The 16,700-nt window shown below is 39.0% G+C and overlaps 1 protein-coding gene across 27 annotated transcripts in view; it reads right to left on the bottom strand.

Moving 5' to 3' along the window:
* The window catches only part of KDM4C (lysine demethylase 4C), a 404,595-nt gene that overhangs the window by 290,221 nt on the left and 97,674 nt on the right, over positions 1 to 16,700 (bottom strand). For all 27 annotated transcript variants that reach the window (XR_010148777.1, XR_010148778.1, XR_010148776.1 and 24 more), the window contains one exon: positions 3,091 to 3,140. Coding sequence is in view for 21 of the 27 variants with exons in the window: in XM_001144352.6 (XP_001144352.3) it covers positions 3,091 to 3,140 (50 nt within the window). In the remaining 6 variants the exon portion in view is untranslated. The remainder of the gene's footprint in view (positions 1 to 3,090; positions 3,141 to 16,700) is intronic.

Consider the following 16,700-nt stretch of genomic DNA (forward strand, 5'->3'; position numbering starts at 1 on the left):
TAATTTCCAAGAGAGAGGTATGACAGCAGGTTAATTTAGAATCTGTTCATAAAATTAAAATGATTTATTTATTGCTGCTCTTTTTTCTCTTGACAGCAGTGGCTCATAATCCTTTTTGGACCAAACGATCTCAGGGGATTTGATGATGGCGTTCCCAGAAATCTACGTGTATGTCCAACTTTGAATATAATTTCAAAGAGTCCACTGAATGCCTGTCTGCATCCCACCCATTGACCTTTATCTACCCCCTGGCACAGGGATCCCTGCAAATCGGGCTATGACCTTCTACTCCACAGGATTAAAATCAAGATTACTAGCCATTAAAAAAATTCCACAATGTGCGTGCACGTGCACGCACACACACACACACACGCACACACACAAATGCTTAAAAGCATGAACTAAACTAACCTTTGGTAGCAATGTTTCTTCTATTCCCTTTTGCTAAATACTGCTTTTTTAATAAGGTAACAAAACCAACATTTGTTTCAAGTAAATATAAGGATCTAAAAGAATTGACTCACTTCCACTATACTGTCCTTTGAAATAAGTTTCCTCCTAATCGTTCACACTTTCAAAACTGGCTGCACAAAGTCCTAAATCACATATTTTGGACGAGTAACCAAAATTTTCAAAGTAAATCCTTTTCAGTTTTTTAAAATAATAGCATTTTATTCCCAATAAAGGACAAATGAAATATGAAATACTACTTTTCACAAAAATCTGTACACTTTCTCAATTTACCTAACTTAATATAACAGCAATATTATCTTTTTTCTAAAACAGGTGAGATTTAGACATTTTAAAAACTGAAAATCTTCTGAACTGTCATTCTTGATTTAACATTATAACTCTCTTCTCCTCCGTATTTGCAATCCAATTGTACCAAACCAAAAATTAGAAAGAATGCAATGGCATTACAGACGAATATAACAAGTATAAAAATTGTAACAATTCTCTTGAGATTTTTATTACATTTATGTCTACATAATATGGGGAAATGTATAAATGAGAAAGCAGCTGAAGGGCGAAATCAAACTCCTGGCTTTATTAGATGCAGGCCTAATGTCTTTTGGATAAAATATTTGTAGGTGCCACAGTCAATCAAGATTTCAATAGAAACCAAAGATGAAAGCATTCACGCATAAAAGGCAAGTGTGATAATTATGATGCGCAGACAAGATAATGGAAAATATCTGAGCCTACTTTTCATTTTATGAATCAAGTGTTGCTATGAGCTAGACATTCTAAAATGCTCCATCATTCGCACTGCATTATTTTATCATTGTAATTATTTAGCAGAATTCAATTATTTTGGCTGGCATCTGGTCATCAGATACAAATCCTTCACTATCTTGTAGGGTCTTTTCCCTGCTTTATTTCTCAAAATATTGCTGCAAAAGAGTTTTGAATAAACAGGCAACTGATTTCAAGTTCTTGTTCACCCTTCAAGTTCATTAACCTCTTACTGATTAAACAAACGGTAACCATTTTCTGGAATGTCATTTTCAGACAGTTTACGTCAAAGCATTAGAAGTTTATATCAGAAATTTTAGTCTGTGACTCAATAATGTAAGGTTTACATCGGCTTCATTTTAAAAGTTCTCTGGTAGCAAGATTAATAGAAAATGGTGGAAAAATTTTATTACAGAGAAGAAGACAGTTGAGAATATAGTGTTAACACAAAGTACACTGCCTATGTAGTTAAGTGTTACAGTAATCATCTTATAAGCTCTACTCTAATCTATTATCCAAAACTTATTCATGAAAACAGTCCCTAACAAAGTTCAAGATTACAATTACATCAATCGCTATTATTACTATAATGTATTACATTTTTAAAAAGACGCTTTATAGTTATTAGCCTGACAAAATTACAATAATGCTTCTTAAAATGTAATACTATAACTGTTCCTTCTAAGACTCTTCTGTAATTTAGGGAAAAGTAACCTTTAGGTGCCATTAACAGTTTCTGTTAAAAACTGTCAAGTCAAGCAATGAGGTTTCTCAGTGTCCCCATTTCATTATGAATTGAAAGCACATATAAGGCAGGAACAAAATTCTTTTCCTAATAGAAGGCAAACCTAACACACCAATGAAACTTAGATCTGCACTGGACTAAAAGAGCACTGCTCGCTGAGGACTCAATCCTGGATAAAGGCAGAAGGCCTTGCTCCTCAGTTGTCACTCAAATGGAACTCCACTTTTCCCTGGAAATAAGTCACTACCAGCCTACATCTTCTTTCTGGAAGGGTGGCTAGCAAAACAGAAGATAAGGATGGCAGGGGGTGAATGTGACTCTGCTTCCCGTACGTAAGTAGATGAGGGCAAGGCCGCCTGGCATATCTTTTAAAAAAAGGAGGAAGGAGGAAGGTGGCCGCTTGCATTGGCATTGTCTGCACACACAAAAGCAGGCACAGGATCATCAATAGAGGTCCAGAAATGTTCTTTATTCTGGCCCTAAAGAAGAAACAGCAGGCCATGAAAAATAAAAATGCAACCTGCAGTAAAGTAAGTTTAATTTTGCCAGTCCCAGAAGGCCCAAAATCTCATGTGTATTGTTACTCAGAGCCATTCACCTTCACACTTCCCTAAGGGCACACCCCCAGTCCCAGTGGGCCACAGAAGAACTGGGAGTCGGCAGTGACGTAACCCTTGGGGGAAACAGCAGATCAACAGAAAAAGTAGTCATGAAAAAACCGTACCCCAAGATGCAGCAACAATGCCGTCTGGAAGAATGTAACTTAATTAAAAAAAAATTATTGGCACAATGATGTTGAATGCATTACATTAAAAACAATTTTTTTAGAAACTACCAAAACAGATTAAGGGCAATCACTTGATGAAATACTAAACAGTCAACTAAAATAACCATGACGATTATGCAACAGGGAAAAAATAATATTCACAAACTAATGTGAAAAAATTTAAAATTGTTCAATTAAAAAAACATGTAAAAGTCAATAACTTGAATAGAATAAAACCAACAGAGTAACGGTCTATATTGTAAAAAGTACCTCAAAAACAAAGAACCTACAAAACACAGAAACATATAAAACACAGAAAACAAATTTAAAAAGCAAGTTTTACCTTGAGCTAGTCTTTCAAGTCGTTTTCCATGCTCCGGAGGTATGGCATACCTAAAATTTTAAACATAAGTAAAAATTTTAGGTTTATAATTTTTCAGCTAGTAGCCTAAGGACATCTATTCCTAAATAATGTCACATAAAAGAAATTCAACACCAAACTCCACTTAGATGAACTGAATAGAGATTAGAAAGCCAATCACAGAGCCATATTCCTTAGACAATGAACAGAAGAAAAATATGCCTATGAATTACCAATTTCAATGTCACAACTCATCATGCCAACCACATTTTACAAACTAGGGAACAAAGGCCCAAGGCAGGTAAACTGCTCAGCAACAAGACAGCTAGTCACAGCCTAGAGACCCTCTGTGCCAGCTCTCATAGCACTCCAGCACTCTAGGGTTGTTTTGGTTGTATGTTTTTTGTTTTGTGGTTGGTTGATTTTGGCTTTTGTTTTTAAGAAAATCTGGGTTGCTCTCTTTTTAAATTTTAAAATATTTTTATTGACAAGCAGAACAGAACACAAAATTATTATACCAACATTTATATTTCCATCAAATCTTACTAAGAACACCGTAATTTTCAAACAGACTTTAATAAGCAAAAGATTATCAGCCTTAAAAAAAGTTTTATTTATTTCATAATTATGTGACTTTTAAAATCTTGATTATAGCAAAAAATTTTCACCCTTAAAGAACAGAAATACTCATTTCTAGTTCCATAGTTATTTTTACTATGGACTTGCTAAGAAATTTTAAAACAACAATCTCATAATACCCTATACAAATACTAAATTGTAAAGGCATTTTAATGAGGAAATTTAATGAGGATATTAACAATAAATTTGAATAATCATTCCATGTTTTACATATAAACTATACTTTTGAAGACCTCTATTTGCTGTACTTACTAGCTCAATATATACTTAGTACAAGTTACTTCTTACTAAAGTAACTTAACTAATTTTACTTAACACCACACTTGGTTTCATTTAATGCTACTGATAATATACGCAAAACTTAATTGGATCCGATATAACTATGCAATTCACTAAAAGAAAATTCAATCATATATCCTGTTGCTTAAGGCACTGCTAATGAAATTATTCCAACCGAAATGGGAAGATAAAATTTTAGCATAACTAAATGACTATCACCCAATGTATATTTATGGCCACTTCTTACCAGTTCTTAATTCCTGGCTTACATCACAAATATACCCAGAAAAGGGGTGTGGGTGTGGGTGCAGGTGTGGGTGTGGGGGTGGGGGTATGTCCATTCCAAACAAGAGGGTCAGCCTTCCTCATCACACACACACATACACACACACACACATACATGTAATATGAATATGCCTGCCAACAAAAAGGTAGGATATGGAGATATTTATATATGCAGATTCATTTTTCTGAAAAATTGGTAAAGTTAAAGCTCCTCAATCTAAAGTTCAACCATATGCTCACAGAAAATTTAGCTATCCTTATCTGCAGAAAGGAGGAAAAAGTAAGGCAAGATGGCTCTACTCCCACTCTGATCCTCAGTTTACTCCTAGGATCTGAATCATACCAATTCAATCTCCTCATTCCTCTCCTCCTAGGTAGGCTTACTGGCCTATTATTTTCTACAAGTATTTCCCAGGTGCAGATATTCCTATCTTAGCCAAATGATTTAATTAGTTCTACTTTTCTTCTTTTAGATGGAAGACAGTGTCTCAATTTGTTTTCAAATTCTATAAATATCAAGTTCATTTTAAAATCATAACTAATTATTAATAAAATTCTTATGGTTAACCAACTATTGCTATAGTTTAATAACTTCAGAAATAATCAAAGGATGAAAACTTCCTTCCAATCACAGCCCCGTACACGGAAGACATGTAATATTTCCCAAGTAGAACTAAATCCTCAAACTGAAAGCCATACTGTGGTAATATCCAGTGAAGCACAACTGGGAAAAATGCCTTCAAGCAGAGGACACTCTCCTTCCCTGCCTTAGTCATTATCTTGCTCAAAGTGAACCCACTCATCTCCATGCTTATCCCTGTGAAATATTTTACATGCTTCTCTCTTCTGTTATCAATGCTATGCTTTGTTACACAGTATTTAAATAATGACAAAGCTATGCAATGTTTCCTATACAAATAACTTTGAAAGTTCCCTGAATGAGCCCAAAACCCTGCCCGAGGGTCTGACAAAGGACAGTCTGAAGATAAGTAATAATGCTAATAAAACTGGAATGTCACCATCAGATTTTTCTGTTTTTAATGTTTCCACATAACAAAGGAACTAGGAAAGACTAATTTTAATGTTTTAGAAATTCAACCAAGAGCCAAAATCATTGTTCTTGCCATGAACAATAAAATCAGAGCGCTACCCCACTCAGCAGTCAAGAAGCAATATGCCTCCATGTACCATCTTGACAACCCCAAAATCTTGCTCAAAAGATACTACTATTCTTTTAATCAATTATCTCACTCTGTCAATAAAGCCCAAGGGGATCAAAGAACAATTCTGTTCTCTACATACAAGTTGCAGGGCTGGAAGGGCCCTTAAAAATAATCTTGTTAGGCCAGGCGTGGTGGCTCACGCCTGTAATCCCAGCACTTTGGGAGGTCGAGGCGGGCGGATCATGAGGTCAGGAGACCGAGACCACCCTGGCTAACAAGGTGAAACCCCATCTCTACTAAAAATACAAAAAATTATCCGGGTGTGGTGGCGGGTGCCTGTAGTCTCAGCTACTTGGGAGGCTGACACAGAAGAATGGCGTGAAGCCAGGAGGTGGAGCTTGCAGTGAGCTGAGATGGCGCCACTGCACTCCAGCCTGGGTGACAGAGCAAGACTCCATCTCAAAAAAAATCTTGTTTAGCACTTTCTAAGCCTTTTTTCTGTTTCCATACCATTACAGAGGCAGAATCACTAACACCTCTAATTACCAGCAATAACTGGCACCTGGGAGAATGAAGGACAGCAGAAACATACATCCCTCAGGGATGAAGTACCCAGCATACCCTGAAAAAAGCTCCCTAGCTGATTCTGACAGGGCAGTACATTATAATGAATGAACGAAAGAATGGGGTGATTTCTAATTACCATATCTAAGAACCTTTGCTTGCTCCTGACTCCGCACAACCTCCCTGATGTCGGATGATAGATTTGTGTATGCCAAGCTTTTTTATGTTTTTCCTTCAGATTTTTTTTTCCGGTAATACCACAATGGCCCAAGTCAGAATGCTAAACAAAAGCTTCACATAGCACTTTCAAACCTGCAGTCTATGTGTGTAGGCTGACAGACAGCCCTTGCCTGTAAGAAGGTGGGCACCTGGCTTCAGGGGCACTCAGTCACATTGCATTTGAACACTAGACTCACTGACTTCTCTGCAACAGCACCCCTGCTAACCCTACACCACGGCACTACTTTGATGGGCAACTGCAGCAATTTGAAGCCAAACACAACTCTAATCTGTTTCAAAGCATGCCATGAGAAGAGAGAGAAAGAAAGAAAAGACAACAAAACAGCAAGGTGCCTATGTTTTCATGTGTTTTCCAGCAACCAGCTTCCTCGGTAGAGGGGAACGCACGTTCAACAAGAACTGGAAAGCACCATCTAAGAGACACTGCACAAGCCACTTCACCATGGTCAGACCTAGTCTACCTCACAGAACAACACGGAACAGATCGACTGAGTCATATTTAGGAGCTCATTATACACTGTCAGACCCCATCTACCTCACAGAACAACACGGAATGCAGCAACTGAGTCATATTTAGGAGCTCATTATTAAAAGATGGCTAAATCACTTCTCGGTCTTTTGGCTAAGATCAAGGGTAAATGATGGCTACAAGGCAATGAGGTGAGCCTGACTTGCTGCCCCCCACATCCAGTAAACTTGAGAAAATGTTCAAAAAGTATCAGTTCAAACAATCCTAACATCAAGGGTCAGACAGGCACATAAAAGGCTGATTACAATTTGAAAGAACCCAGGAAAGCACAGTACCTTTTTGCAACCCATCGGAATATCCAAAACTCAACTCTCCAGCAGCCTGATGATCAGGCCCTATGTTCTCTTTCTCTACTGCACCATCACAGGCCCGAGCAAATGCAGGATACTCAAATCACCAGGTGGTTGAGTCATTTGGGTTACTGTCCCAAAATTTTCCTTTATAACAGATGTGCTGCTAGTAAGAATCACTTTAAAACAATCTAATTCAATTCAGGAGATAGGTGCTGGGCACCTGCCACATATAAAGCACTGCAGGAAGAACTCAAGGCATTTTCCATGTAAGTAGCGGGGGTAGAAATACATACAGATATTTCTAAGACCTATCAGAATGAAGCCTACATTCTGGCACATGGATCTCAGCAACATCAAGTGCTCAGGCACATCTACTATCATATGACAGTTAGTGTGAATAAGAAGAGGATAAAAGAGAAGGGAAGACCTCTGACTTCTCAAAACACCCAAAGTTATCGCCACTAGAGATGAACTCTAATGCCTCAACTCTGGGATACTTATCTTACATCTGAAATAAGTATCATTACCCACTCACATTTCTAAGATTACTTCATAGTTCTACCTACCAGGCACCAGGACAAAATTAGTCTTCCTGTCCTAAACAGGAATAAGATACAACAAAACACCCACTCCTCTTTCAAAGCTCAGCTCAAGACCCCCCCCCCAGGAGAACTCCCACTCCCTCTCTTGTTGTATCAACAATCTCACATGCAGGCGTCCACCCTGGCACTCAGCATACATGTGTATTTCTACCTTCCTGCCTCCCTACTATCCTATCTCAGCTCCCTAAGAGGAAGGGTCTATGGCTTTCTCCCGGAATACAGCACCAGAAGAACAGATATTCTGTATTTGCTGACTTATATCACTCTCAAATGATAAACCATATTCCTGCTCCTCCAAGATGGAAGTCCTGGAGAAGAGGAAGGAAACGGGAAGATGAAAAAATCACGAAAGCAGAAAATGGGAAGGAAGGCTATGTCAGCAAACCTCATTTCCTGACTTTAGGGTCAGTCTGGTGTGCTCAGGACCAACAACTGCATCCTCAATCAAACGTCTACTTCAGTCAAACTCCCAAGACCTAAATGTCTCCCAGGACTCCCCAGCAACTTTTTTTTTTTTTTTTAACTGTAGAGATGAGGGTTTCACTATGTTGCCCAAGCTGGTCTCAAACTCCTGGGCTCAAGTGATCCTCCCACCTCTGCCTCCCAAAGTGCTGGGATTACAGGCCACCACAGGCCACTGTGCCAGTCCACATTTTCATTATAGCATGGTCTCCCCATGCTTCATCCTTGCCTTCTCTTCATTCCTCCTGGGTCTTACCCAGAGCTATGTTGCCTACGAAGTCCACAGGCTGTGATAGACAACATGTGCTCAAGGTAGATTGGGCAGGCTTGGGGCTCTGAAATTCCACATAAACCACTTTCCCAGAAGAACTGCCCTAAAAATTTAGCTCCATGAATTGTAGCAGCTGCCACAAAAAAAGTCATCTAATTCCTTTATAAAATGAAAAATGAGTAATAAAGTTAAACAGCAACATGTTTGTACTTTATTAAAATATGCTAATAGTCTTTATCTAAACAAGTTTTGAAAATCAGTAAAAGTCACTGTCAGACAATAGCTGAAACAGAATGCCCTGAATGAGAGCAAATGATAGGAGGTAAAAAGCCCTTTAAAAAAAACCCGGGGCTTTTAAGAAGTTTTAAATCCTGCTGCTCTGATAACATCCAAGTGTTTATTAATTTTTGTTTAACATAGTACTATGGACATACCTCATTTTATTGCACTTTGTTGTGCTTTAAAGATGCTGCATTTTTACAAACTGAAGGTCTATGGCAATGCAGTGCTAACCAAGCCTATCTGTGGCATTTTTCCAACAGCATGTGCTCGCTTTGAATCTGTGTGTCACATTTTGGTAATTCTCACATTTCAATCTTTTTCATTATTATATCTGTTATGGTGATGTGTCATCAGTGACCTTTGATGTTGCTACTGCGATTGTTTGGGGGCACCACAAACCATGCCCACATAAGTGCGTGAACATAATAAATGTGTGTGTTCTGACTGCTCCGTCGGTTAGCTGATCCTGTCCCTGTCTCTCTGTCTCTCTCTGTCTCTCTCTCTCTCTCCTGGGGCTGGCCTATTCCCTGAGACACAACAATACTGCAATTAAGCCATTAATAACCTTTCAATAGCCTCTAAGTGTTCAAGAAAAAGAAGAGCTGCATGCCTCTCATTTTAAATCAAAAGCTAGAAATGATTTAGCTTAGTAAGGAGGGCATTTTGAAAGCTAAGATAAGCTGAAAATTAGGAATGCAAAGAAAAAGTTACTGAAGGAAATTAAAAGTGCTACAACAATGAACACAATAATGATAAGAAAACAAAAAACATTGCTGATATGGAGAATGTTTGCATGTCTGGACAGAAGATCAAACCAGCAACATTTCCTTAAACCAAATCCTAATCCAGAGCAAGGCTTCAATTCTCTTCAATTCTATGAAGACTGAGAGAGGTGAAGAAGCTGCAGAATAAAAGCTGGACTCCAGCACCATGACGTTTAAGGAAAGCCATTGTATCCATAAGAGAGAAGTATAAGGAGAAACAGCAAGTGCTGCTGATGTATTAATAGACATTGCAGCAAATTATGAAAATCTAGCTAAGATCATTAATGAAGGTGGCTACATTAAACAACAGATTTTCAATGTGGAGGAAACCTCCTTATACCTACTAGAAGAAGATGCCATCTAGGACTTTCACAGATAGAGGAGTCAATGCCTGGCTTCAAAGCTTCAAAGGGACGGGCATGGTAGCTCACTCCTGTAATCCCAGCACACCTGTAATCCCAGGCCGAGGCGGGTGGATCACCTGAGGTCAGGAGTTCAAGACCAGCCTGGCCAACATGGTGAAACCCCGTCTCTACTAAAAATACAAAAATTAGCCAGGCATGGTGGTGCATGCCTGTAATCTCAGCTAATCGGGAGTCTGGGCAGGAGAATCACTTGAACCCAAGAGGTGGAGTGGTGTGCGCCTGTAATCCCAACTACTCAGAAGGCTGAGGCAGGACAATTGCTTGAACCCAGGAGGCGGAGGTTGCAATGAGACGAGATTGCACCATTGCACTCCAGCCTGGGCCACAAGAGCAAAACTCTGTCTTAAAGAAAAAAAAAAAAAAGCTTCAAAGGACAGGTAGAGCTCTATTGTTAAAGGCAAATGTGGCTGGTGACTTTAAATTACATCCAATGTTCATTTACCATTCTAAATATCATAGGACCCTTAAGAATTATACTAAATCTACTTTGCCTGTGCTGTATTCAGGAGACTCATCTCACGTGCAAAGACCCACACAGGCTCAAAATAAAGGGATGGAGGAATATTTTACCAAGCAAATGGAAAGCAAAAGAAAAGCCAGGGATTGCCATCCTAGTCTCTGGTAAAACAGACTTTAAACCAACAAAGACCAAAAAAGACAAAGAAGGCATTACACAATGGTAAAGGGATCAATGCAACAAGAAGAGCGAACTCCTAAATATATATGCACCCAATACAGGAGCACCTGGATTCATAAAGCAAGTTCTTAGAGACCTACAAAGAGACTTAGACTTCCACACAATAATAGTGGGAGACTTTAACACCCCACTATTAATATTAGATAGATAAACGAGACAGAAAATTAACAAGGATATTCAGGACTTAAACTCAGCTCTGGACCAAGTGGACCTAATAGACATTTACAGAACTCTCCACCCCAAATCAATACCTCTTTATTTCTCATCTTCTCCGCCAATAACAAGTCCTATCCTCTCTACAACCTCAAAACCTTGTGTCTATCTCCCAGCAGTATCACCTCAATTTCAACCTTTATCAGCCTTCAGCTAGACTATTGTCACTATTACAGTTTAAAAACCTTCATACCTCACTGCCTGGCTTTCAAGACCTCCACAATTTAACTCCAACCTTCTTAAATACGAACATTCCACTCCCTATAGGCTGGACTAAGAATTATTCTATCACTCACATAGGTGTCAACCTCACTCCTCCCCTCAAAATACCCCTCTCTGTGTTTCAATTCACCTCTCAAACCCCACCCAGATTCCACCACCTTGAAGCCTTCTTTGACCATTATAAATCTCAGCCATCTCATCCCTTTTCCTCCTCCCAGAGCCCTTCAATTGTATATTATGTAGTATTATATACTACTTCCCAAAGCAAGATGCTGCTCAATGTGCACGCATCATTTTTGTCTTGATAGGTCTTGAGTTCTATGAGGTAGAAAAAGCCTACCACCACCCAGACATTTTAACATAAACTATCCATTTTCATCTACCTTGTAGAGTGCCTGCTCCACAGCCAGGCCCTAAATTATGGGATACAATTGCTCAATTATGTAGCTAATTCCAAATTCTTTGAGGATAAGAATGTACTTTGCACCTTTTTTGTATACTTTGAAAACCATCAAATAAAATGCCTACCATTGTATATCCTCAAGTACATACTGGTTTGTTAAAATTAATAATTATTCATTTAAGCTTTGGGACAGTAGGATTTTTCTTGAGCTATTCTGCATATTGCTAAAGTACTGCTAACACTAAAAAACTGAATCACTAATGAACTATAAACACACTAATTAGATATTTACAGGATTATGTTGCATTTAAAACTGAAGTCTTTTATAAATTTTTTTTAAGATTTATTTTGAAGGTCAAGGAAAACAAAATTCCTTTAAACATATCTTCAGGTGATTTACTCAAAAATTAAACATAAACGGATATAGCCCTGCAGTTGTGAAACAAACACTACCTTGAACTGAATGAGATTAGGCCAACATTTCACAATAATAGTAAGTAAATCTATACTTTTGAAAATCTACTTTCTCTAGTTCAAGTTTTCTCTAGGAACTGTCCTCTTTGTACTTCTTTCAAGATATGCTCAGTCCACTTACTTGTTTACCAGTACTTCTCAAAGACTAACTCCCACTTCTCAGATCACTCCCTCAAAATTCCCTATTGTTTTTTGGGAGCCCTGGGGCTGTGTGTTTAGGAACAAATGGTTTCTGTTGTCCCACTGCCCAGACGTCTGTCACAGGGCTGTCACAGGCAGCTGCCATAGGTCCCTCTGTCACTGTCACCAACAGGGGCTGCAGCACCTACAGATGGCCCAGCTTCCACTCATCTTGTGACATCCAGGACCACAGAGGGGAGAATTCCTTCCAGGCCCATGTCATGCTCAGGCAGGTCAGTCCTAAAACAAGCCTGCCCTATGCTCCCTGCGCCTAACTAAGGCTGTGTGAAGTAGTCATTTCCTCCCTTATTTATGTTTCTGCTTGCTGTTGCTGTTTTGCTCACAATCATCCCCTGTGAAGAAGAAAGCCCAGTACCTCAAGGACAATTTTTTAACAGATAACAACCCCAAAATGATCCCCCTGGCCCCATTCCTCGCATAAGCTTGTATGCCTGACTTGCCCTCTACCTTCACTAAAGTGTTCAAAAACACAGTGAAAAAGAAGAACTGACCAATAATATGACTACAGCTCATCATAGCCATCATTTATTGAGCACTGATAACACACCAGAGCTTATGCTAACAGGCTATAATACAAGTTCTACTACTACCTCCATTTAACTAATGAGGAAGCCAAAGCTTCCTTACAGGCATCTCTTCACTCAAGCAAAGTGATGACAGAGCTGGCACCTAACCCCAGACCTATCTTAACTCCAAAGTACAAGATCTACTCTCCAAACCCATTTTCCAACACTGTTTCCCCAACAATCACTGTGAAGATGTCAAAAGGAAAGAAGTGACAGGGCCCAGCTGTCCTCCAAGGGAAAAACCCCCCTCTTACAATGAACAAGCAAAAGACAATGGCATTTTAAATAAACCGCAGATACAAAGAACGAGACCAGCAAACCACTACCTGAAGTGGTTGTTTTTTTCAGGGGGATGCAAGGGAGTTCTTGTTACAAAAACACTTTATGAATCAAAAAGTAAAGTGTATTTCACAAAACTCAAAATTCCTCAAGTAGTTAATTTATAATATACTTTTTAATCAAAGCATACTCATAACCAATTGTCAAAAAGATTGAACCACTATGGATTTTATAGATGCGACTATGTTACATTTTCGCATTACTCATGGTGCTAACAAGTTTTAATACTTGTGCATTTATTAAAGATTAAGCATTAAGTTTTAAATTATGAAGTCTTGTTAGTTAACTGTGGAAAGTAGAACATTTCATACTTAACTTTCAGTTCTTAAAAACAGATGAACGTGAGAAACAGAAAGCATGGCTATAGGGGATGCTGCAGGCAGGCTGCCAAGTCCCACTCCTGGCAAGGCCCTTGCTGCCTTCATGAGTTCAGGTTCCCTCCCCCAAGAACATACCCCTTGAAGAGGGAGGGAATGGCGGCCCACATGCAAGGGATGGTCCAGGCTTGAGTATAAAGGCTTGGCCATCTTGCCTGAATTTGGGGCAATTCTGAAGGGCAATGTCAGCTCCAGCACTGCCCTTAGGATCTGCCAGGACTCTGCTGGAGTTTACCTTCCCCTTCTGCCCAGTCCTGCCTCCCCAACTGGGAGCAGTATTATTCCCGGAGCACTATACAAGAAAGCCCTGGCACACAATCTCAGAGTGAACTCCCCAAGTAATCTAAGCTAAAACAGTAACAATAAACATGTTTGTAAAGAGGTGTCACTTAAATGCCAGTCCTCTTGCCTTGTAAGCTAGGCATCTAAGAGTACGGCCTGGAGAATGAGGTGTCTGAAATGAGGCCCTACAGAACCTGAGATTAAAAGCCCCTGAGAAAAGGAACTCAGCTAGAGCTCAGCCGCACCCTTAATGCCATTCGTGGCCCATTTCCTGACATAACATTCAGATGAAAACCAGAAACCCTAGCAACCATATGTGCAGGCAGTCATAACTGTGGAAGCCACAGTGAGAAAAAATCCTTACAAGAAGGGAATAACTAAGCTTTGGAAAGTTGGGCAGTTTTTTTTAATCTGGAATTTCAAATACAATTCGATAACCATATACATGTAAATTAATTCCCCGAGCGATCAGAAAAATTAGTAAGTTACCATTACCTAACATCATTGTTATAAAATCTAGTAAGACAATGGCACAAAACTTGACTTTCAAGAAATAATATATTTTATATTACCTAGTCTACTGAATATTTTCTAAGTAGAAAATAATTTAGTGTTTTACGCACTATTTTTCGTGAGAAAAAAGGTATTCTAAATTAGTTGATATCAACTCTGAACAACTTTTAAAAAGCTTTCCTGACCTCTCCAAAATACTCAACATATAATACATGCAGAAGTAAAGTGACTTTTCTAGTACAGTCAGCCCTCCACACCGAGAGTTCCACATCCATGGAGTCAACCAATCACAGATCAAAAATACGTGGAGGGGAAACGGTCGTGTCTGTATGAACTTGTACAAACTGTTTCTCTGGTCAGTATTCCCTAAACAATTCGGGATAACAACTATTTACATAGCATTAACATTGTATTAGGGATTACAAGTAATCTAGAAATGATGTAAAGTATAGGGGAGGATGTGCATGGGTAACTACCACGCACTTTATATCAGGGACGTGAGCAGCCACAGGTTTTGGTATTGTGAATGGAACCTGGAACCAACAGTTCATGGATACTGAGGGGTGGCTCAAATCGGTGATCCAGTTAACCGATTTTCAAACTGCTTTTTATGGCATACCCCAAAGTTCCCAGGGTTTCCTGGGATGAATGCTATGTTACCTACGGAAACTCTCTTCACGTGAGGATATTTTCCTCAAGTTTCCTCACGTAGGACTGCCTGCACATATGGTTGCTAGAGTGTCTCTAGTTCACCTAAACGTTCTGTCAGGAAACGGGCCACCAGTGGCGTAAGGGAGAGGCAAAGCTCGAGCTGAGTTCTTTCTCTGGGGGCTTTTTATCTGGTGTCTTCATAGGGCCTCAGCTCTACAAGGTGCCTCCAGGGAGGGTTTGGTGCGAGAAAGCTTCTCACCACACATTTCATCCATATCAGCTCTGCCTTATGTTTCCCGCTTTAAATATTGAGATTCTGCAGAAACTTTCATGTATAGAAAGTTTTGAAAATCTCTGTGTGAAAGTTTTTCCAAAGTAGGGACCTATCACAGAAAACATTCTTTCTGGTTGATACATAAGTGTTCTGTGTAAGATTTGGATTCCATGTAAGATTTTAATTCCACTGAAATTTTGCCCACAAGCATTCTGCTACTGCAATAAAAGACAGTGGGGAAGTGCAGGGGAGGGGCTAAAAGCTTTGTGTGTCAACTGTTAGTAAGTTTCATAAGTAGAAGCCATTCTGTCGAGTTCACATGTTCATGGTATTATTAACACCTAGCTCAGTACCTGACACAGGTGTGTGCTCAGTAAGTAATGAAGAAATTGGAAAAACATATAAAATCATAAATCACCAAACATAGATGCAATGTTTTGTAACAGCATCAAGCATTAATAAAACAGGGAAAGATGCCATTTCGAGAAGATTCTAAAATGTAAGAACACAAGAAGTTGACGATAAATGAAAAACATGCCCATATAAAGCTGTCTGCCCATATCAAAAATTTTCTGAAGCAAACTTTTCCCAACAAAAAATAATCTTACCTTATATAGGAATCTTCTGAGAACATTACTCTTTCCAAATGATCATTTATTCAAATATCAATTGTGGTTTCTGATACCAAAATGGTGCTATAGAAGCAAGCTGGATTCACTCCTCCCCCAACCTTCACAGAAAACCAAAAACAAATATGCAGCACTGGCCGGGCGCAGTGGCTCACACCTGTAATCCCAGCACTTTCAGAGGCCGAGGTGGGCGGATCACGAGGTCAGGAGATCAAGACCATCTTAGCCAACATGGTGAAACCCCGTCTCTACTAAAATACAAAAAATTAGCTGGGTGTGTAGGTGTGTGCCTGTAATCCCAGCTACTTGGGAGGTTGAGGCAGGGGAATTGCTTGAACCCAGCAGGCGGAGGTTGCAGTGAGCTGAGATCACACCACTGCACTCCAGCCTAGTGACAGAGCAAGATTCCGTCTTCAAAAAAAAAATATATATATATATATACACACACACACACACACACACACACATATTTTATATACACATATATACATTTTTACATACATTTTTCTATATATATATGTGTGTGTACATATATATATGTGTGTGTACATATATATATGTGTGTGTACATATATATATGTGTGTGTACATATATATGTGTGTGTACATATATATATATGTGTGTGTACATATATATATATGTGTGTGTACATATATATATATGTGTGTGTACATATATATATATATATGTGTGTACATATATATATATATGTGTGTACATATATATATATATATGTGTGTACATATATATATACGGCACCAAGTCATCACCAGCAATTTCCTAGAACTCAAATATGAGGAGTCGTCAGATCCCAGAGAAGTAAAAAAATTCCAATCAAATGGTAAGAGAATAAGAGACTTCTATATCCTCAGCACCCCTTCCTTTGATCTGCCTGAAGTCAAGTGTGCAGAAAATAAACCCCCCACTCACGGTTTCTACACAAGAATAGAGA

Source organism: Pan troglodytes, chromosome 11 (assembly GCF_028858775.2).
Source record: "Pan troglodytes isolate AG18354 chromosome 11, NHGRI_mPanTro3-v2.0_pri, whole genome shotgun sequence".
Taxonomy (NCBI): Eukaryota; Metazoa; Chordata; class Mammalia; order Primates; family Hominidae; genus Pan; species Pan troglodytes.